Consider the following 22,918-nt stretch of genomic DNA (forward strand, 5'->3'; position numbering starts at 1 on the left):
CTGAAGGCCGACCCACGCGTTCGCACGCGTAGCCGGTGACGGGGTAACGCGTAAGTCCCCGCCCTGGGTAGACATGTAAGGCACGCGCGTACCCCCTGGTAAAGGCCAGCCCCGGGGAGGGGTGATTGCCTGAGCTGATACCTTCTGACCATGCCGATTGGTCCCTCCGTCTGTTTCTCGGGAGGTGTGACCTGAGGTGTAAACATTCACCTAAGGCGGGAGTGCCCTCTGAGAGGGTCCCCACAACGAAGGAGCGCGCCATCGGAGACGCTGGCAATCATGGGGGATTCCTCCGCAATGGATTCTACTCCATCTCTCTCGACTTCGACCCAAAAACGGAAACGTGACCAGCCACCAGTGACAAAAGTACTGCCGCCTGCCCCACAGTTCCTCGTAGTTTCTCGATCTGAGGACGGAAAGGATTTTTCCTCTGTCAACCCTTTCATTATTCAGAAGGGCGTAGATGCCATAGCCGGATCTGTCAAATCTTATACCAGGTTGCGTAACGGCACCTTATTACTAGAAACTGAGAGTGCCTTTCAGGCACAAAAACTGCTTCGGGCCACCCTCCTGTACACGTTCCCTGTCCGGGTGGAGGCCCACCGAACTTTGAATTCGTCTCGTGATGTAGTCTATACTAGCTCCCTCGACGGATTGACTGACGAAGAGCTTCAATCTTTCCTCGCTGAGCAGGGCGTGACGGCTGTCCATCGGGTCATGAAAAAGGTCAACAATGACCTTGTACCGACCCGGACACTTTTCTTGACCTTCGATAGTGTTAAGCTGCCATCGCGCATCAAGGCGGGCTAAGAGGTTATTTCTGTTCGCCCCTATGTCCCGACACCTACGCGCTGCTACCAGTGTCAGCGTTTCAATCACACTCGACAGTCTTGTTCCAATGCGGCTAAATGTGTCACTTGTGGCAGGGATGCCCATGAGGGTGACTGTCCACCTCCATCTCCTTGTTGTGTGAACTGTCAGGGTGACCATGCCGCATCCTCCCGTGACTGTCCTGTCTATAAGGAAGAACGCTGTATCCAAGAAATTCGGGTCAAAGAGAAAGTGTCCACCTCGGCTGCTCGCAAGCTATTGGCTAGTAGGAAGCCCGCGCTGCTCCCAGCGGGGAAATACAGTACTGTCCTCGCCTCTCCTCGGACTACCCGGGAGGTAGCAACCCAGACATGCGATCTGACCTTCAGCACCACGGTCGTCCGTTCGGCCAGTGCTAAGATCGCGCGGTCGACGTCTCCTCTTCCTCCCATCACCCCAGACACCAGCCCCTTCCTCAGCTTCTGCTAAGTCGAAGACCCCGAAGTCAGATGCACGGGCCTTCAAGAAGGAACCATCCCGTGCATACTTCCTCCGTCCCTCGACCTCCCGGCCTTTGACCGGTACTTCCACCAAACGTCCTTCCAAAAAGGCGCATAGGAAGCACAGTTCTCCTTCTCCGCCACGGCGCATTTCTTCTCCTGCGCCACCCAGCGGTTGCCGCCCCAGGCCGTCATCCGTTTCGCCTGGCCGCACCGCTGGTAGCCGTACATCTGGCCGTTCACCGGCGGAGGAAGCTCCCCCTCCCAGCCATCCTCCCGAGATGGCCGATGACCCTATGGACCCCATGGACGATGACTGTCCGCCTACTGATAGCGGCGGCAGTGCTCGCTCGAAGCCAGGCCCTAAGCGGCCTTCGAGGTGACCCCTTCTCTCATCTTCCTTTTCTTACGATGGCACTTATTCACTGGAATATTCGCAGCATTCGCTCCAACCGAGAGGACTTGAAGTTGCTGCTCCGCTTGCACCGTCCGCTCGTCGTAGCCCTCCAGGAAACGAAGCTACGCCCATGCGATCAAATTGCCTTGGCACACTACACCTCTGTGCGTTTTGACCTACCCCCTGTGGTAGGTATCCCAGCTCATGGAGGGGTTATGTTGCTGGTCCGGGATGATGTTTACTACGATCCCATCACGTTGCACACCGGCCTGCAGGCAGTTGCCATCCGCATTACTCTCCCCACTTTTACGTTTTTCTTTTGTACCGTTTACACTCCATCGTCATCTGCCGTTACCAGGGCAGACATGATGCACCTTATTGCTCAGCTACCTGCACCATTTTTGTTAACTGGAGCATTCAATGCCCACCATCCCCTTTGGGGCTCTCCAGCATCCTGCCCGAGGGGCTCCTTGTTAGCATACCTTTTCAACCAGCTCAATCTTGTCTGCCTCAATACTGGCGCCCCTACTTTTCTTTCGGACACATCTCACACCTATTCCCATTTAGACCTCTCTATATGTACTCCCCAACTTGCACGCCGGTTTGAGTGGTATGCACTTGCTGATACATATTCGAGCGACCACTTCCCGTGTGTTATCCATCTCCTGCAGCATACCCCCTCTCCGTGCTCCTCTAGTTGGACCATCTCCAAGGCAGACTGGGGGCTCTTCTCTTCCAGGGCGACCTTTCAGGATCAAACCTTCACAAGCTGCGATCGTCAGGTCGCACACCTCACGGAAGTCATTCTCGCTGCTGCTGAATATTCCATCCCTCACCCTACTTCTTCTCCACGTCGCGTACCGGTCCCCTGGTGGACCGCAGCATGTAGACGCTTTACGTGCTCGTCGACGTGCTTTACGCACCTTTAAACGCCACCCTACAGTGGCGAATTGTATTAATTATAAACGATTACGTGCTCAGTGTCGTCATATTATTAAAGAAAGCAAGAAAGCCAGCTGGGCTGCTTTCACAAGCACCTTCAACAGTTTTACTCCTTCTGTTGTCTGGGGTAGCCTGCGCCGGCTATCTGGCACTAAGGTCCACTCCCCAGCTTCTGGCTTGAAGGTCGCCAATGAAGTCCTTGTGGCCCCTGAGGCTGTCTCCAATGCCTTCGGCCGCTTTTTCGCAGAGGTTTCGAGCTCCGCTCATTACCACCCTGCCTTCCTCCCCCGCAAATAGGCATAGGAGGCTAGGCCGCCTGACTTCCGCTCCTCGAATTGTGAAAGTTATAATGCCCCATTCACCATGTGGGAACTCGAAACCGCACTTGGCCGATCACGGTCCTCCGCTCCAGGGCCTGATTCTATTCATATTCAGATGCTGAAGAACCTTTCTCCTGCGGGTAAAGGTTTTCTTCTTCGTACATACAATCGCATCTGGATTGAGGGACATGTTCCCACATGCTGGCGCGAGTCTATTGTTGTCCCGATTCCTAAGACGGGGAAGGACAAGCACTTGCCTTCCAGTTATCGACCTATCTCGCTTACCAGCTGTGTCTGTAAAGTGATGGAGCGAATGGTTAACTCTCGATTGGTTTGGCTGCTCGAGTCTCGACGCCTACTTACCAATGTACAATGTGGATTTCGTAGGCGCCGCTCTGCTGTTGACCATCTGGTTACCTTGTCGACCTTCATTATGAATAACTTCTTGCGGAAGCGCCCGACCGCGGCTGTGTTCTTTGATTTGGAAAAGGCTTACGACACCTGTTGGAGGGCGGGCATTCTCCGCACCATGTATACATAGGGCCTTCGCGGTCGCCTCCCTCTTTTTATTCGTTCCTTTTTAATGGATCGACAGTTCAGGGTACGTGTGGGTTCTGTCCTGTCAGACACCTTTCGCCAGGAGAATGGGGTGCCACAGGGCTCAGTTTTGAACGTCGCTCTCTTCGCCATCGCGATCAATCCAGTAATGGATTGCCTCCCAGCTGATGTATCAGGCTCCCTTTTCGTGGACGATTTTACCATCTACTGCAGCGCGCAGTGTACACGTGTCCTGGAGCGCTGTCTTCAGCGTTCTCTTGACCGTCTTTACTCCTGGAGTGTCGCCAATGGCTTCCGTTTTTCTGCCGAGAAAACGGTCTGTATTAACTTCTGGCGCTACAAAGAGTTTCTCCCACCGTCCTTACGACTCGGTCCCGTTGCTCTCCCAATCGTGGAGACAACCAAATTTTTAGGCCTTACCTTTGACAGGAAACTTAGCTGGTCTCCACATGTCATATTTGGCCGCCCGTTGTACCCGTTCTTTAAATGTCCTCCGTGTTCTCAGTGGTATGTCGTGGGGAGCGGATCGAACCGTCCTACTTCGTCTATATCGGTCGATCGTCCGCTCCAAGCTGGATTATGGGAGCTTCGTATACTCCTCTGCACGGCCATCCATCTTACGCCGCCTCAACTCCATACAACATCGGGGTTTACGACTTGCGATCGGAGCATTTTATACTAGTCCCGTAGAGAGTCTTCATGCTGACGCTGGCGAATTGCCACTCACCTACCGGCGCGATATACTGCTTTGTCGGTATGCCTGTTGGCTACTGTCAATGCCCGACCATCCGTCTTATCGTTCCTTTTTTGATGACTCTCTCGACCGTCAATACGGGTTGTATGTCTCTGCCCTGCTACCCCCTGGAGTTCGCTTTCGTCGCCTCCTTCAACACCTTAATTTTTCACTCCCTGCAACCTTTCGAGTGGGCGAGAGCCACACGCCACCTTGGCTCCAGGCTCAGGTCCGCGTTCACCTTGACCTCAGCTCGCTTTCAAAAGAGGTCACCCCCGGTTCGGTCTACCACTCCCGTTTTTTGGAACTTCGTTCGAAGTTCATCAACATGACTTTCATTTATACAGATGGCTCTAAGACCAATGACGGGGTCGGGTGTTCCTTTATTGTCGGGGCACAAAGTTTCAAATACCGGCTCCATGGCCATTGTTCGGTCTTCACAGCTGAGCTCTTTGCCCTCTACCAGGCTGTTCTTTACATCTGCCGCCACCGACATTCTGCTTATGTCATCTGCTCAGATTCCCTGAGCGCCATCCAGAGCCTCAGTGATCCGTACCCGGTTCACCCTTTTGTACACCGGATCCAACGCTCTCTTCAGCAGCTGGTGGACGTCTGTTCTCCGGTTAGCTTTATGTGGGTTCCTGGCCATGTCGGTATCCCTGGGAACGAAGCTGCAGATGCCGCGGCCAAGGCTGCGGTCCTCCAGCCTCGGACAGCTTCTTGTTGTGTCCCTTCGTCCGATTTTAGCAGGGTCATTTGTCGGCGCATTGTGTCGCTGTGGCATGCCGATTGGGCTGCACTTACCGACAACAAGCTTCGGGCCTTAAAACCTCTTCCCGTGGCTTGGACGTCCTCCTCACGCCCTTCTCGGCGGGAGGAGGTCGTTTTAGCCCGGTTAAGAATTGGACACTGCCGGTTCAGCCATCGCCATCTGCTGACGGCTGCGCCGGCGCCGTTCTGCCCATGTGGGCACTTGCTGACGGTTAGACACATTTTAATGTCCTGTCCAGATCTTAACACACTGCGCCTCGATCTTAACCTGCCTAATACTTTCAATGCCATTTTAGCGGGTGACCCACAAGCAGCTGCTCGTGTTCTTTGTTTTATCAATTTGACAAACCTCGCTAAGGACATTTGATGATGTTGTTTTTTAATCCTATGCCTGTCCGTCTTTTATCGTGTTTTCCCTTTTAGTTGTTGTTGTCAACTTGTGCCTCGCGGTGCATTCTTAGAGTAGTCAGGGCGCTAATGACCATTGAAGTTGTGCGCGCTAAAACCACAAAAAAAAAAAAAAAATCACTGAAGAACACATGGCAAAATGTTTATATTCGTATTATTCTTATTGTGCATGGTGAAGAGAATACTGCTTGTGATTCACATTTCATCAGGTTACTATTAGCAACCATCTCTTCTCACAGGTAGGAACAAATTCAGAACGTAGAGTTGGCCATATTGAAAAACATCTCAAACAGTCTTGCCAGTCGGATTTTCGTAGTACATTGAAATTCTAATACATTCGAAGATGAACAATACGGAATTTGTATTTACTTCGTTGGATAATGTATGAAAATGCAGTGGTCGAAACTCGGGGCGGAGAAAAAAAGCTCATCTTCCACCTTTTTTTTAATTTACTGACGCAGAGGTTTTGGCGCCAGTATTTATCTTTGTGCCTACAAAGCATGTCTGTGTAGCGCTACATATATTCGACAGCAGTAGTTAGTTGTGGCGGCACCTACCAACATTTTTCAGAACTTCCGCTTGCTTTGCACTCGATTCTAAGCCACAGGCGGTTTTTTGGATTACAAAAACCGGAAAAAAGTGCGGCTTAGATTCGAGTAAATACGGTAGATTCCTGAGAAAGTTTTACTGATGATTCTCCCTTTTTTAAATTGCCACAGGGTGTGTATGACCTGGAACAAGCAGGAGATCGGGAAAAAACCTGGGAATTTTTCATCTGGGAGAAAACTGGAAAGAAACTTAGAATTTTTCAGTGTTTTAGTTTTCAGTTAAATTTTTGTAATTTTGACTGGTAACAACAAGTACTCCAACATAGGATATTACTGTATCTCACTACTGCAGAATAATATTGCAGCAATAAAACATAAGAGAGCAAAACAAAAATAAAACTTAAGTTGCAAAGGAAATGCGCACGCCATATACAACAAAACAGTGTTCAGACAAGTGTCTGCCAACAGCAAAATGTGTCAAAGGCTTTAGAAAGATTATGCAACGCTTCGTAACAACAAATTGCTGCCGAAGTGACGTCACAGCTGTTTACATTAGATTTGTTTGAGCAGTTGCAAGCAAACTCAAGCACATATGCAGTTGTCGCTTTTGAGTTGTAGCTTCTCCAGCTTCTGACTACAGAAGTGTGGCTTTTAACTGTATAAGCAGTAGCAGCAAGCAGCTAGGTGCTACCTGAAAAAATTTTACTGGCACACTCAAGCTGCTAGATTAATGCATATGCAACAGGCCCATATCTAGGGGGAGGGGGGGCATACCAAGGAATCTGCCCCGGGCAGCAGTTTGGGCTGGAGGAGGGTCATCAAATTCATATCCTGGGGGGGGGAGACCTTGTTTCACAAAGTACCTAGCATCCAGCGCACATTGGTCTATCAATTATGCATATGATTTTCAAACACATCCCTGTTGGTTTTTGAACACATCCTATGTTGGTTTCTAAATTAATGGTAAGTTGATTTTTGAATGCATGCATAGTTTGTGATATCTCTGCCAGGGGAATTGACCTTTTTGCTTGCATTGCCTGTCGCATCTACAAATAAACTTTCCTGCAGACAAATGGGGATGGGGCCATAAGAGATGAGTGGAATAAAGCCAAACAGATGAATGCCAATCACTGTTATTTGGTTGACAGGGTTTGCGAATGATCAGCATTGTTATAATTACTAGCGAAATCCATAGATTGATACTACCAGAGTGGGAAAAAAGACTAACATGAATAACAGGTAAGAAAGATTATGTATTATCTTCTCGGTGTATCCAAGAAAATTAAATTTTTGGCCAGAATGCTACACTAGTAAGGGCCAGCTGTTCTGTACAGTCCCCAGCTAGCAGCCGCTTACGTTCTATTCTGGGAGTGCTGCAGAAAACAGGTACGAACACTTAATAACGCCCAACTGGAGAATAAATGCGGGATAATTAAACTGGTGATTGTGGCAGGGTTAGCGAAGTTAACCGGAGAAAAAGTTTCGACATTAGCAGTAATAGTTACAGAATTAGTGATGATGAGATTGTTTGTTAGAATGAGGAAGGAGAAAAAGTTAGAATGAGGAAGGAGAAAAAATGGGGCATCACACACATTATGGAAGAATAAGATTCCAAATTTATGTAAAATTTCGTACTACTGCTTTCCGATCTCGTGTTCGAGATCTAGCAGACAGTGACAAAATACACGTAATCAGATTGAGAAACCATATCAGTCTTGGGCACTATTTGTATTAACAGCATTCCTCCCACCCCCCCCCCCACCCCACCCAATGTGGCAAAATGTTTGATGAACATTGAGGTAATAAATTCTTTCATGGATGTAAAAGTGTGCCATATAAAACTGTAGCAAGATTAGAGAGAAAAAAATGCTAAGACTTAACAGCCAAGTTATTAGCTAATAGGCAATAAAGAGTGCAAATTTTCTGAAGAGTTCTTCTTCTCCCAGTTAAAGATAATCCCATCCAGTATTTATAGTGAGGTTTTTTAAAAAAGAGGGGCAGGATGTCAAACTGGCCAACTGGGAGCAGGAGAGGCACCACGGGACATTTTAATTTCCACTGTCCTGAATATAATTTGATGGCATCCATTACAAAATATTATATGTTTGAATTCCACTGAGTGAAATACAGTGATGTGCAATAGAAGAATGCTGTGTGAAGAGGCGTGATGACGCACTGTGACACATTTAATATGAAATAACATTTCCTCGAACACACATTTTATGGATCAGGGTCTTCAGAAAGATACACACTACAAAATGAACATGTTTTTGAAGTCGATTTTTAAAATGTTTGGCGTCCTACCTCAAATGCTCCAAGGAGGGGGGGGGGGGGGGTTGTGCTATATCTAGTATTGCCCCGATTCAGAAATAATCTTAGGTCCAGGACAGATGCACGGAGCAGTCTGAGTTGTAGTGGGGAGGTGGGTAGTCTCCACATGGCCCGTGTTTACGTTTAGTGGTGTTGCTGTTTCCTATTCGTTTATTGCTCTCATGTCAAATGAAAACGAAATGGATTTTTGTGGCCAGGAGCTATCAAGTGAATTAAAATACATTCACCTAATTACAGAAGGCTAAAATAAGTTATTAATTTCAGATTTTATTTTATTTCCACTGTTCTGACAGTCATGCATTAATTGGCTTGCAGAACAATAGAATTAATTTTTGTTGGTTTGCTGAAGAAATTTGGCTTCTATTAATCTTCACTGCTGAAGCAGTCAATTTATTTGAAATGAAGTGTTTAATTCCACACTGTTGGCTAGTTTCAGCTGTTCGCTGCATTTCAAGTGCACATTTTCATCTTCTAGCAGGTACGGCATTAAGCCATAATAAAGAGCCAAACATTAAATAATACAATGCTGGTGCTCCAAGAAAATATATATCCGAATCTGAACATAAAAATGTGCGCTTTAAACAGAATTGTCCATTTTAGTATGGTTCACGAAATTCCGATGCTCTTGGAGTATTTTCTCATGTCTTGTTTCTCTTATTACATAATGTAAGATCTTACAGTGTTTTACACATACGAGCATATGAGCTTCCAGCGTCATTGTAGCTGTGCAAGCGCGATGACCCCTGACACTCTGGCAACTTCTGAAATGAACTTATTTCTAACAGGTTGTGAGAAAAAATTGCGAATGTTGTTTGAAAAGCATTACTTTCAAAGTAAATTTCCTTTTATGCAAGATGAACTATGTGCGAGAATGTATAATGAATTTCTTAAATCATAGAGCGTTCAAATCAACTCTTTGACAACAGCCATTTAGAAGAATTTCCTGACATTTATGATGCCGTTGAAAATTTTATTGGCACATTTGTGTGGTGTATGTTAAAGTGTAACACGGATAAAAAGATCACCATTATATGTGAGCTCTTAGCTTATCTTGCTGCTTATTAATCATGGAGACCAATATTATATGTAAAAGCTTTTATTTTCTTGTAGCAACACTATGTACATACATTTAGACCATTGACTTCTCCTATTTGTGTGTTCTTGCTGATTAACAATGCTGCTATTGACTGACTACATCACATGCCCTATCTTCTGAATATCTATCATCAGCTGGCGAGTTTGTGTGACATGAGCCATGACTGGCTTACAAAAGCGCATCACAATCTTGATTTCAATACTTCTGAAAGTAACATGTGGTTTTTGGTGGAATTCGAATTTATATGTTTGTAATACGAAAATATGCAGTGTACATGTTCCTGCACATCAAAGATCTGTCCAGAACATATCTTTCTTCGCCTGAATTTTGTTTCCTGAAGTGCTGGGAAATTCTGTGCCAGTGTATAAAACCATAACCATTCAAAGGATTGATAAGTTTTACGGTTCCAAGGAAAAGTATACTGTCACTTAACACGGAAAAAGTGTATTTTCACCCAGCAGAAAGTGTACTATTAACTGGGAAATCTGGGAAAAATTCGGTTGTTTGTTTTTTTTTTTTTTTTTTGTGACAGTGTATACACCCTGTGCCATAACTTACTGTTATTTTCGATCATTGGAACAACTTCTTCTACTACGTGATCAGGCCCAGTGGACTGCACGCATCTACAAGTTTCCTCCTCCACTGTATTCTGTCCATTGCTTCTATCTGCCATTCATCCACATCTATTGACACTTGGTTTAAATCTTCATGGAGTCCATCCCTCCAACACTTCTTGGGTCTCCCTGGCAGTCTCTTTCCTGTAGGTGTGAAATCCAGGAGCTTCCGAGGCCATCTGTGATCCTCCATCCGGGCCACATGTTCATTGGAACAACACATTTGTGTTTTGTCATCTTCCTAGCCCAAATACCAGTCTGTAATTTGGCAGTGATAAGAAATGTGATAGAAGTTAACACCATTGTCAACCATCAGTTTTAGAATGCATTCCTCCTCCTATCAGTGGTATTTTTTAATTTTGTATCAAGGCAACGCAATAGTTCTGGAATGAACCATTACAGAAGAAAATGTGAACCATCTTTTGCTTTCAGCTTAGAGTTGGAAATATTGACCTTTAGCAGCTAAGGAAATGACTAGGCAGACAGACAGGAAAATAGGCCACCACAGACATTAATAGGTTATGGTCTCTGCATTTAGAAGAAATGCGTTAAAACTGAAAAATATTTAAAGGGTGTCAGATGTTGGGATTAGAGCCTACATTGTCTTCTCGTACTAAAATGTGAGCCACTTACCTAATACTGTCTTCTGAATGAAAATATTCATTCTAATCATAACAAAATACTTCAGTCTCCCTCTCACATCACCTAAAAAAAAAAAAAAAAAACAAACACTTAACTATGCCTGGCATTGCACTCATCAGGTAATTGGAAGCTTATTGTATATATCACACATTAATCTTACTGCATGAAAATAGGAAAAGTTTATTTGCTAGAAGTCATGCTTGGGGGTTGTGAGGAAGAGCATTTATTCAAGTTACACGGCTCTTGGTCACACGGTTGTACCAAGCCCTTAATGGATAGTTGTTTTTTCATAAAAAATCTGTTTATTTGTTGTTGAGTAGGGATAGAGACAAAACACGGTAAATAAGTAGCTGATTTAGATAGAGAAATATCTGCTCAAGACAAGAACATACAGTAGTAAATTGTTTTAATGTGCTCAAAGCTAAAGCGTTAATTTTTCACTTAATCCTGTTACCAGTTGTCATTTGTTTGTAAAACTTGTAATGTGTTAAAAATTTACTTTCAGTATCAAGTTTTGTTAATGACATAAAAAACTGTCCTGTAACTTTTCAGTGAAGTGTGTACATCTGAGAACTTCCATCTCTTTGGCCCAGAACCAAGGTGTCACCATTGTTTTGTGTTGGTTTTACATGTATGTTTATCTGTCTACAATAGAAAAATCTTTTGCAGTTTAGTAACTGTTAATTTTTCAACAGGTTTGGACAAAATTGAAGCACTTCAGAACCATGAAAACGTTGAAATATATAAACTTGCTTATGATATTATAGAACAATACTTTTCAGAAGATGTAAGTATATATATTTATATATATATTTACTCAAATCTTTTTAGTTAGCCACAGCTTAATTTTCCTGTTAGCAACATTTGTACATGTCAAAATGGACCTTGATTCTTATATGAAAAATTTAACAATGAAAGGCAAATTAATATTTTTGTTGCTGAATATTTTAAATATTTTAGACATTAGTGTTTGTTTAAATGGTTACTTTAATACCTCCAAACAAAACTGTGTAAGAATTCTTTTATCTTAACATTTTTGAAATTTCGAAGTTTGACTTGTAATTAATAGTGGCATTGTAGTGGTGACAAAAATGTTCTTGCATAAACACAAAGGTTCCAAACAAGCTACACAGTATAGATCTTTTTTGTTTTTCTTAAGACAGTGCACTAAATAAAATGTTAAGTGAAGCCCAAGGAAACTTAACTATTCTTTAGTGAATTCCATGGGTTAAAATAGCAGAACAAGGAAAACTAAACTCATATATGCCTGAAGGCACTGTAGCTTCAGATATTTCTAAATAATTGTGTGTATTTCCATTAAAAATAATGTAAACCAGAGAAATCACTGCATTGATCACAGGCAAGTTGGGGACAAAGAAGCTAGGAAGATCCGTTTATTGTATTGGAATACGGGGAGAATCAGTTGGGAGGCTAATGGGGAAATTATGAGTTGTGTATTGTGGGAGTACATTAGGAATGAACTGTGTAACTCAGCAAGTGATTTTACTCTAAAAAATGTATAATAGCATTAAGTTATGCATGTTCAATCATTAAGCTCAAGACTTCATTATTCTCCTCTGGACCAACAGTAAATTGAATAGGTCTGTGTGGCACAAGATTATTTGCCTTCAAATAGATAAACTGTTATGTAGTAGTCTTGCATATAATAGAAATGGTGTTTTAGGTTTCTGTTATTAAGGTAGATGGGAGAGCTAAGTTGTTAAATCGTGTAACCACTTAAAACAGAAATATAGTAGGGTGATTATTTCATTTGCCTCAAAGATACAGAAAATAAAATTTGAGTGAACTATGAGTTAAATCATTAATTATATTAAGACTCAGTTGACTAGAATGCACTAGTTTTTAGTAGATAGTATTTAATTATAATAGTGACATGAATTAGGAGAAACAAGTGTGAACAGGGGATTTATCAAAATAATGTGGTAAAAATAGTAAAAACAGATTGAGTCAAAGCAGTGGAGTGTTATGTTGAAATCAATCGTGGTAAGTAGACAACCATGAGAGGAAACTTTAATTTCAGATGGAGTTAACGAATGAGGTGTGAAAAATTCAGCAGTAAGTGTTGGGAGAATACTGTAATGGAATGTGATAGAAGTTGCTACCAATACAAACCCTTGATATCAAAAAATGTTTAAATCATGTAGTAAAGTGTAGACAAAGTAAATGGGGAGAGAATGTAAATATGCCAGAATGACTCTTTCACTCTGCATCAGTGTGTACGTTGTTTCAAAACTTCTTATCATATTAAAACTGTGTGCTGGACTGGGCTTCAACCTTGGAACTTTGTTCTTCACAGGAAAAGGTCTAACCAACAGAACTGTTCAAGCAAATCTTCAGACATGCTCTCACAGCTTCTTTCCTCCCAGTAGCTCTTTATTACTTTCTTTACTTTGCAAAAACTCTTCTGCATACCTTGCTGCACACAGTTTTAACCAGTCTGGAAGTTTCCAAACTGTGCACCTTCCACTGCAGAGCGAAGGATTCATTCTAGTAAAAATCTTGTAGGCTGTGGCGAAGTCAGTTCTCTGCAGTATCCTTTCTTCCAAGAGCGCTAGTTCAGCAAGTTTTGCTGGAGAATTTCTGTGAACTTCGGAAAGAAGGAAAGTGGTACTATCAGAAGTAAAGCTGTGAGGCAGGTTAGAAATTGAGCCTGGTCAGCTCAGTCAGCAAGGTTGTTATATAGTTAAATATGACTCAAATTTAAATAAATAATTAAAACCAGCCTGTTCCTCTTTAAGGGAAGAGAATGAATAAAACAGAGGATGATATAGCTCACTCAGCATTTTCATGTCTCTCTCTTTCTGGCTTTCTGAATAGTTAAGTTTGCTATGAGTTTTAGGATATTTCTTCTTCAGATTGTGATTTTTCTCAAGAACTAGTGTGTGTGGGAGAGAGTAAGGAAAAGAACATATGTGCAGTAAATGTTATGTATAAAATATTTAAAATTTTTGATTGATTTATATTTGTTCTAGGCGGAGGAGGATCCAAATTTGGTACCTACATCATCAGATACTGGCTTCCAGTTTGATCCAAGCTCAAACATACCAAATGAAGGATTTAAGTTCTGATGGACATTTTATATATAAAGTCACAGTATTGGACTACATTTTGAACGGATTCTCTTAAAGTGCTGTGACTGCTAAGCTGTTGAAAATGCAAGCTTGGTGCAGACCCTGTTATAGTATGACTGCTTCCATCTGTACATAGATTCAGAAACTATTTATGACAGTGGTGTTTTTTAAAAGGCTGAAGAGCCATGGTTTTTACAAAGAAAATAACTTACATTTGTAAGTACTGGCTTTTTAGTGAGATACACTGCATACTTGAACTGCTTAAAAGTGCAGATGTATGGAAGTCGTATAATCATAATTAGCACACATTCATATGTGGCTGCAGATTATATGCCTTTGGTTATTTGTTTGACTAATTAAATATTACGAACTTCTTCACTGTTACGTGGCATGTCATGTAATGTCAGACATACTTGTGGCATATTACATTTTGTCTGGAGTGTTAATGAAGTACACTTGAAAATGGTGAAATTGTATTTGTCTCTAAATACAGAAATTGTGTGTTTGTAGTATGATGGTGCCTCTTGTACAAATGGTAACTGAATTAAATTGTGTGTCTGTAATAATAGAAAACACACACACAAACACACACACACACACACACACACACACACACACACACACACACACACACACACACTCACACTTAATTACTTACATGGTGCTTTCTGGAAGCTGTAAAATGTTATGCTGTGAAAGCAGATCATCAGACACAAGTGAGTATTACCATTTGTTGCTGTGCCAGTTTCCTGACTACAGGTTGGCGGGAGGATGTCGTCACTAATTTATCACACAGTGCTTAAACTAATTCATCTTGGAAAAAGAAACATTCTAAATTGTTAATTTGACCATAGGTATAACCTATGTGCAATTGGTATGTTGTAAATTAATGAGAGTTGTTGTTCATTATCAAATTTCAATTTGTTTTACAGATACTGGGAAAATAAAGTTCTCTAGATAGTGTACATATAATTCATGATAGTTACCTCTTAATTTTATTCTCTCAAAACACATGGTAATTACATATAATGAAATTAAAAAGAACATCAAGAAACTTCACAAAATTAGTTATATCGTACACACTTAAGGTTGGAACTGAAGTTAGTACTGAACATGCTGAAACAAGATTCATATTTGAAGAGTACAGTTACTGAAAGGTTACAGCTTTCTTGTGTAGAGAAGTTTATCTTGTGTACTGCTGAACGAAAAAACGACTATGTTGATTTCTTTATTGATTTACATTCACAGAATTCTTTCTGTAAAATTTTGTTTTGTTGACTGTTTTGAAATCTTACTGTGGTATTTGGTGGAAAATTTACAGAGAGATGTAATGGTCCTCTTGTCACCATTAGCTGTGAGGAGTTTTCTTCAAGAATATTAATTTTTCTTTCTTGGTTTCTTCTGTGTTTCTTTCTTGTCTGTATAAAAGAAACACAGCAATGTAAATTCTTTGAACAAATAGCAGAGATTAGATACACATGTTGCCAGTTGGGAATGACTGAAATTACAGAATCAAGAAGTCAGTCACGTTACATATTCCTAAAATGATAGTAGACTAGCTGTAATTGTTGAATATGGTTTGCTCAATAACAGTATACACACAAATGTTTATCAAACAATAGAGCAAATCTAATAGAATGGAATAATAATATGAGAATAATAGATTGTTCCTACCACATAGAGAAGGCACTCAGTGGCTGACAGGCACAGCAGTCTCCTAGCAATGTGCCTATCTGCCACTGCCTCCTCTGTGTGGTAAGTAGCAATCTATCTTTTAAATATTGTTGTCAAATTTATGTACGAATTACAAGTGCTCCCTGTTGAAGCTCAGAAATGTGACAGCTTTATTCATATATTAATCTGTAGTTCATACTTCTCCTAAAGCTACAAAGAAATTATTGTATGCCCTCGTTTAGTCACTAAATAGTAGAGATGTTGAGTTGCAGACAACAAAAGACAGCTAAAAAAGTGAACTTTTGGCCAGAAAGCCTTCTTCTGAATTATTTAATTCAGGAGGAGGCCTTTTGGCCACAAGCTTACTTGTTTAGCAGTCTTTCGGTTGTTTTTGTCTGTGACTCATTGTCTCGACTACATGGTGAGTAGCAATCTATCCTTTTCGTAATATTGTGTGTACTCAGTAAAATTTATTAATTGGTAAATTGAAGAGTAGGCAGATTCTGGTGTGTTAACATTTCTATTGAGATGTAGCTAGTGCCATATTTCCTTGTAGAGATATGGTTTAAAATGAGTCCTGAAACATTTCTTTTCATCTCTAACAAAAGTGTTTTCATTTGCTTGGACCACCTTGGCCTATACAACTTTACATGCAATTTTCTCAGGCAGAAAAGCCACAATGTGTGCAATCACAATGAAATTGTTTTTTGCCCGGAGGCAATAAGCACGTCAGTGTGTATGGCAAGCTTGTTCACAGCAGAATGTAGTCTATTATGTACCCATTTTATGTGAAATGCTTGTGATCATAACAACCTTTATGCTCGCTCAGGAAATGGATACTTGACAAGTGGTATAAATGTGGGATGTATATGACAAACATGTATAGCTAAATTCTGAGTGGCCAAATTAAAAATGTAAGGATTAGTTGCTCTTGCAAAACACACACACACACACACACACACACACACAGTGGTTATGCACGAGTGACTGAACTCACAAAAATGTATGGGAGGTGTCTAGAAGACCCTTACATCAAAACAGATATAAAAAGCTAGTTATGAAAACAATACAGTGAAACGTCTATATAACGTTTTTCAAGGAACCACAAATTCTGAACACTGTATAGAGGAAAATACTATAAAGAGGAAGGCTTCCAAATAATAATTATAGGACATTACTGAAGATCAGGATACCAGTAATCAGCTTTGACAAATGGTGCCATAGAAGACATTTTAAATTTTCACAACATATGATATTCATTGCAAATGATCAATGTATCAAATGATTAGTTTTTTAATTAAAACATGGGGCTCGGTAGGTGGATGGGTGAAAGTAAATGGATCATCATTCTCCAAAGCTGACAGGTGGTATCCCATTCTTCAGTTGACTCAATTATAGAATATGAGCCAAATTTTGTTTAATATATACTGAACATATTACATAAAAACACAGTAAATGGCACAGATTAAAAAAGAATTAGTTACAAAAAAATTACTTCAATAATTAAATTATCAAATGGAACTTAAATTTGCACAAAACTCTGGGAACCTAAGCAATCTGAAAATAACATGCCTATGATTTTTTAAAATATTCAAGCAGGCTTGCTTGTTTTTTTTTTTCCTCCTAGACTCTATGGCAATCATTTCTTGCTCCAAATGAGCAAGTTGAGCTACTGTTCTGTCCTCAAGTCTATGGGCCATCATGTATCTCCTGAATGTTTCAAAGGCTTCAGCTGCCTTAGTATATGAGGGCACAGGGTCATCTTCCTTGTCACTGTCACTTTCACTACCACTATTACTCTCCAAGCTTCTCTCTGCAGTCAGCTCCTCAATACTTTGTACTCCTGTGGTTGCCACGTTTTCATTCACAGCCACGAAGTACTCAAAAGTGACAGAATCACTGCCTATTAATTGGTGAAACTCTTGCAAATCACTTGCAACTTCTTCCACAGGAGCTGCCATCTCATTCTCACAGAAACCCACTTTTGTGAAACAGTTTTTAATAGTTTCAGCACTTAATTCCCTCCACGAGTACATAATTAAATTTATTGCCTGTAAAATATTCAGTTTGAGTTGTGAGCTTTGCTGGCTTCCCGGTTTTCTTTGGTCCATCAAATTCAAGGCCTTTTTTATTTAACCTTAAGGGCATGTATTATGCCCAAGTCCAAAGGTTGCAGACTGCTGGTGCAGTTGGGTGGCAGGAAAATTACTTTAACATTTCTCAGAAAGGGTACGTCTGGTGGATGTGCCGCACATCTATCCACAAACAGCAGCACTTTCCTTGCAGCACTCCCCATTTTGACGTCAAATTCTCTGAGAAAACGTAAAAATATTTCACTTGTCACCAATGCCTTGGCATTGTTTGTATATTTGCACGGAAACGTGGAAATGTTTTTGAAGCACCTCGGATTTTTTGGCTTCCCGATAACCAAAGGTTTCAGTTTTTCACTGCCATCAGCGTTTGTACACAACAAAACGGTAAGACGTTCCTTGCTCTTCTTACTGCCGTGGCAATTTTCCCCACAAAAAGTAAATGTCTTATCCGGCATTAAATTGAAAAACATGCCGGTTTCGTCAGTGTTATAAATGTCACGCAGTTTGTAGCCCTGTATCAGATTGGGGTGGGTCTGCATCCACTGAGCTACAGTTAGTTCGTCCACACTTTTACTTTCTCCACATTCCGATTTGTACACAACACCATGATGCTGTCGAAATTTATCAATCCATCCATTGGACGCCTTAAAATTGTCCATTCCTAACTGCAGTGATATTTGAAGTGCCTTCTCCTTCAAAATAGTTCCGTTTATAGGAATGTTTGTAGCACGTGCTTGCTGAAACAAAGTTAATAAAACTTTCTCCATTTCGTCGTAAGTCGATTGTTTCAAATGCATACGTTTCGAATTTCCACAATTCTCAAACCCTTCCATTATCGACGATCTGTTTTTCATAATAGTGTTGAAGGGGCCAGTCCCAATTGCTTCACTAGCTCCACGCGACTCACGCCAGGAGATGCCTCCACTTTTTTAATAGAAACTTCTCTTCGAGAGAAACATTCTTCCGCTTTTCACTCATGTGCACTGATGAGAGCAGTTGGAAGCAGCACGCCAAGGAGACACTGGCAATCATGGGATCTTTTCGTAATGAGCCACTCACCGTGTGTCTGTCTACTAAATGTAAACAGAACAGGGCTAATGATTCAACGACTCTCCCAGCTGCATCTTGGTCCCTTGTGGTATCATGTACCAAAAGAGATCAGTTCTTCACTATGGTTAATCCATTTATTATTCAGAAAGGTGTTGATGCAATTGTAAGACACGTGAAATCCTGTTATCGTTTATGTAATGGGACTTTGCTTCTGGAGACCATTCTTTTTCTCATGTCTGATCATATAGTGCTTCTATCGAAGATCAAAGCAGGCTATGAAATCATCAGTCCAACTGTACATTACAAACAGAATGAATTACTACTAGTATCACTTTACAACCACACTCAAATGTACTGTAAAAACACAGCCAAATGTCTTACTTGTGCTAGGGATGCTTACGAGGGTGATTGCCCGCCTCCGCCTCCTCCTCCTCCTTCTCACTGTATCAGTTGTAATGGTGACCGTGCCACCTCTTCTCATGAGTGTACAGTGTATCTTGATGAGCAGACCACCCAGGAGAAGGAAAAAGTATCTTGTCCTGTCACATGCAACTTGTTTGCTAGTTGAAAGCCCTGCATTTTACCATCCAGTGTAGTACTGTTCTTGCTAGGCCTCACTTCATGATGTACATTGTCACAGAGACTTGTGACCTTCAATTCAGCATTGCACTTGTGAAATTGTCCACTATCACAGTAGCAAACCTTCCTCCTCCTCCAGCTGTGGAATGAGCCACCAAATCTTCACCTCCAGTGCCCAAATTTCCTGCTACACAGTCGGGAAAGGATAAAACGAATACTCCTGCAAAGACTAAAAGTCTCTTCAGCCAACAAACATCTGAGACTTCATCTGCTAACTGCAAAGGCTCTAAGAAATCAAAGGCAAATGGTCTTCTTCCCTGACACGGAGATCCTCCTTAATCTGCATCGCCATGTGATACCTTCACCCAGCTGACCTCAATTTCACTGGTGTGCACCGCCTCCTACAATTTTTCTGCCCTGGAATCTGCTGGCCAACCCAGTGAGAAAGCCGATGCCTCTGTAGATCTCGTGCAACAGGATCTTCCAGCCCCTGTGCCCTGTAGCAATGAGTCTTTGAAGGCTGGCACTTAGCAGTGCCGAGGTGACTTACCTTCATTTGTTTCCTTCCTCCCCATTCTCCATTATGACTCTTCCCCAATGGAATGTTCACAGCATTAGATCCTACAAGGATGAATAAAGGATGCTCTTGGAATTGCAGCATTGTTTTCTGCCTTCAAGAAACAAAATTGCATCCTTACAACTGCTTTGACCTCTCGCATTTTCTCACATTTCACTTTGAAAGTCAAACCCCCCCCTCCGCCTGAGGATGGCGTTCCAACTCATGTGGGAGTCATGATAAACAGCCAACTTAAATGGCTAACATTACATTACAACATTCCTAAGGCTGACTGGAGGCTTTACTCTTTCCTGGTGTCCTTTGATGAATACCATTTCCCAGCTGTGGTGACCAACTAGACAGCTAATGAACATTACCCTTACAGCATTATCATTACAGCTGCAGAACATTCCTCACCTTACACCTTACCTTTACCATGCTGTGTCCAGGTTGCCGCCTGGTGGACTGAGGTGTGTTGCGACGCGATTCACACATGGAGACATGCTCTTCATGTTTTTAAAAGACATCCTATGGTGGTGAACTGTATTCATTATAAACAATTGCGTGTGCAATGTCATTGCATTCTTTGTGACAGCAAAAATGATAGCTGAATTTCCTTTACTAGTTCTTCTAACAGTTTGTCCCTCTTCTGTCGTGTGGGCCAACCTCTGTTGGCTCTAGGTCCAAGGTCAAATCCTCGATTCCCGGCCTGACCGTAGCAGATATCATTGTGGACCCTATTGCCATATCCAACAACTTGGACTGCTATTTTGCGGTGATTTCGAGCTCAGTGGGGATGGCTCAGATGATATCCTTCTCCTCATAGTCGTAATGCTACAGTGCCACCTTTACTATGAGAGAGCTATATTATCATGGTGTATACGAGCCGGGAGATCCGGGAAAAACCCGGGAATTTTTTCATCAGGGAGAAAACTGGGAGAAAACGGGATACTTTTAAATTCTGGGAATTTTTCATTGTTTAAGTTTTAAGTTAAATTTTTGTAATTTTGACTGGTAAGAACCGATACTCTAACAAAGGATATTTCTGTAGCCTGCAACTGCAGAATAATACTTAAACAATAAAACATAAACAAGAGAAAAAAACTAAAATAACTTGAATTGTGAAGGAAATGCGCCATATACAATGACGACATACAGTGCTCATGTAAGCATCTGCCAATTGAAAATGTGTCAAAGGCTTTAGAAGACTATGCAGTGCTTCATAACAACAAATTGCCTTCAATGAGCGTGAAGTCGCAACTGTTTACATTCGATTTGTTTTAGCAGTTATGCGCGGGCTCATGCGCATGCGCAGTTGAGTCGTGTTTGAGTAGTAGATTCTCCCACTTCTGGCTACAGGAATGTGGCTGTTGGCTGTGCAAGCAGTCGCAGCAAGCAGATGCTACCAGGGAAGGGGGGTGCCAAATTCATATTCTTGAGGAAAAAACTTGTTTCACAAAGCACCTAGCATCCAGGTGTCTAGCATCCAGCGATATAATGTATCGATTATTCATATGATTTTGAAATGCCTCCCATATTTGTTTTTGAACATTTTTGAACGAATAAGTTGACTTTTGAATGAATGCATGCATAGTGTACGTGATGTCTGTCAGGAGAATCCACGTCGCATCTAGAAATAAACTTTCCACAGACAGAAGGGGACGGGGCTATACGAGCTTGAGGGAGTAAAGCCGAACGGATGAATGCCAATTGCTGTCTGATTATGTGGTTGATTGGGTTTTCGAATGCTCAGCATTGTTATAGTTACTAGCGAAATACATAGATTCAGACTACCAGAATGGAAATAAACGACTGACAGGAATAACAGGTGAGAAAGATTACGTATTATCTTCTCGGTGTATCCAAGAAAATGAAATTTTGACAGAATTTTTGGCCAGATCGCTACACTAGTAAGGACCAGTAGTACAGTCCTCGGCTAGCAGCTGCGTAAGTTCTATTCTGGAAGTAATGCTGTTCGAACATGTAATAACGCCTAACCGGAAAATAATCGTGGGATAACTAAACCTGTGATTCTGGTAGGTTTAGTGAAGTTAATCGGCGAACAAATTTTTATAGTGGCAGCAATAGCTACAGAATTGGTGATGACAAGATCGTTTGTTAGAACGAGGAAGGAGAAGAAATGGGACATCACACAAATTATGGAAGAATAAGATGATTCCAAAATTTATATACAAATTTCGTAATACTATTTTTCGATCTCGTGCTTGAGAAGCTGGTGCATATGAATGAAATGTGAAACTATTTCCTAACATAAAGCTTTTTGCTGGTAGTAGGCCTAATAGGCATTTGATATTTGTAACTCATTCGATTATATTCTGCCGTGTTATAAAAATGGCCATTTGTGCCAAAACAGTCTCGTTTATTTGGTGTGTTACAATATTGCTGCTGTATTAGAAAGGCCTATTTTGTTTTATCCAATAGGCAGTGATAAAATAGATGTTATCAGATTGAGAAACCACACCAGTCTTGGGTATTATTTGTATAAACAGCTTTTTCAGTATTGGATAACGACATTTCGATTTTTCATGTTGCAAAACGTTTGACAAACTTTGAGGTAATGGATTCTTTCGCAGAAAGGAAAGCACAGCATGTAAGGCTGTAGCAAGATTGGAGAGGAAAAAGTGCTAGGAACTAAGGTTTGAAGAAATGTGTAATTTCTTGTTTATCTCTTGTCAGTATTGGTTATATATATCCTATATTTAATTTTGTCACAAAACAGCAAGTTATTAACTAATAGGCATTAAAGAGTTCAGATTTTCTGAAGAGGTCTTGTTCTCTTGATTACAAATAATCCCGTCCACTGTTAATTCTGAGATTTTTTTAAGAGAGGCAGGCTGTCAAACTGGGAGCAGGAGAAGCACCATACGACATTTCAATTTACACTCTCCTGAATATAGTTTGCATGTGTGGTAGAAAAATGCTTTATGAAGAGCTATGGCACTTCACTTTGGCATACTTAAGACCAAATAATGTCTTACATTTCCTCGAATACATATGTTTTATGTTGCAGACTTTTCAGAAAGTTGTGTGCTACAAGATGAACATATTTTGAAAATTCGACTTTTTTAGTATTGACCCGGTTCGCAAATGCCGTAGATCCGGGGCTGATGCGCAGAGCAGTCTGAGTTATAGTGGGTAGTCTCCACGTGACCCGTGTTTACATTTAGTGATTTTGCTGTCTCC

The 22,918-nt window shown here is 41.5% G+C and overlaps 2 protein-coding genes across 3 annotated transcripts in view; one reads left to right on the plus strand and one right to left on the minus strand.

Moving 5' to 3' along the window:
- The window catches only part of LOC126187328 (importin subunit alpha-3), an 81,657-nt gene extending 67,380 nt beyond the window's left edge, over positions 1-14,277 (plus strand). The window contains exons 10-11 of the mRNA XM_049928345.1: positions 11,366-11,457; positions 13,664-14,277. Of these exons, the coding sequence (XP_049784302.1) occupies positions 11,366-11,457; positions 13,664-13,759 (188 nt within the window). The 3' untranslated portion in view covers positions 13,760-14,277. The remainder of the gene's footprint in view (positions 1-11,365; positions 11,458-13,663) is intronic.
- LOC126187329 (uncharacterized) overlaps positions 14,005-22,918 on the minus strand; it is a 60,660-nt gene continuing 51,746 nt past the window's right edge. For both annotated transcript variants that reach the window (XM_049928348.1, XM_049928347.1), the window contains one exon: positions 14,005-15,180. In XM_049928348.1, the coding sequence (XP_049784305.1) occupies positions 14,977-15,180 (204 nt within the window). In that variant the 3' untranslated portion in view covers positions 14,005-14,976. The remainder of the gene's footprint in view (positions 15,181-22,918) is intronic.

This window comes from Schistocerca cancellata, chromosome 5 (genome assembly GCF_023864275.1).
Source record: "Schistocerca cancellata isolate TAMUIC-IGC-003103 chromosome 5, iqSchCanc2.1, whole genome shotgun sequence".
Lineage (NCBI taxonomy): Eukaryota > Metazoa > Arthropoda > Insecta > Orthoptera > Acrididae > Schistocerca > Schistocerca cancellata.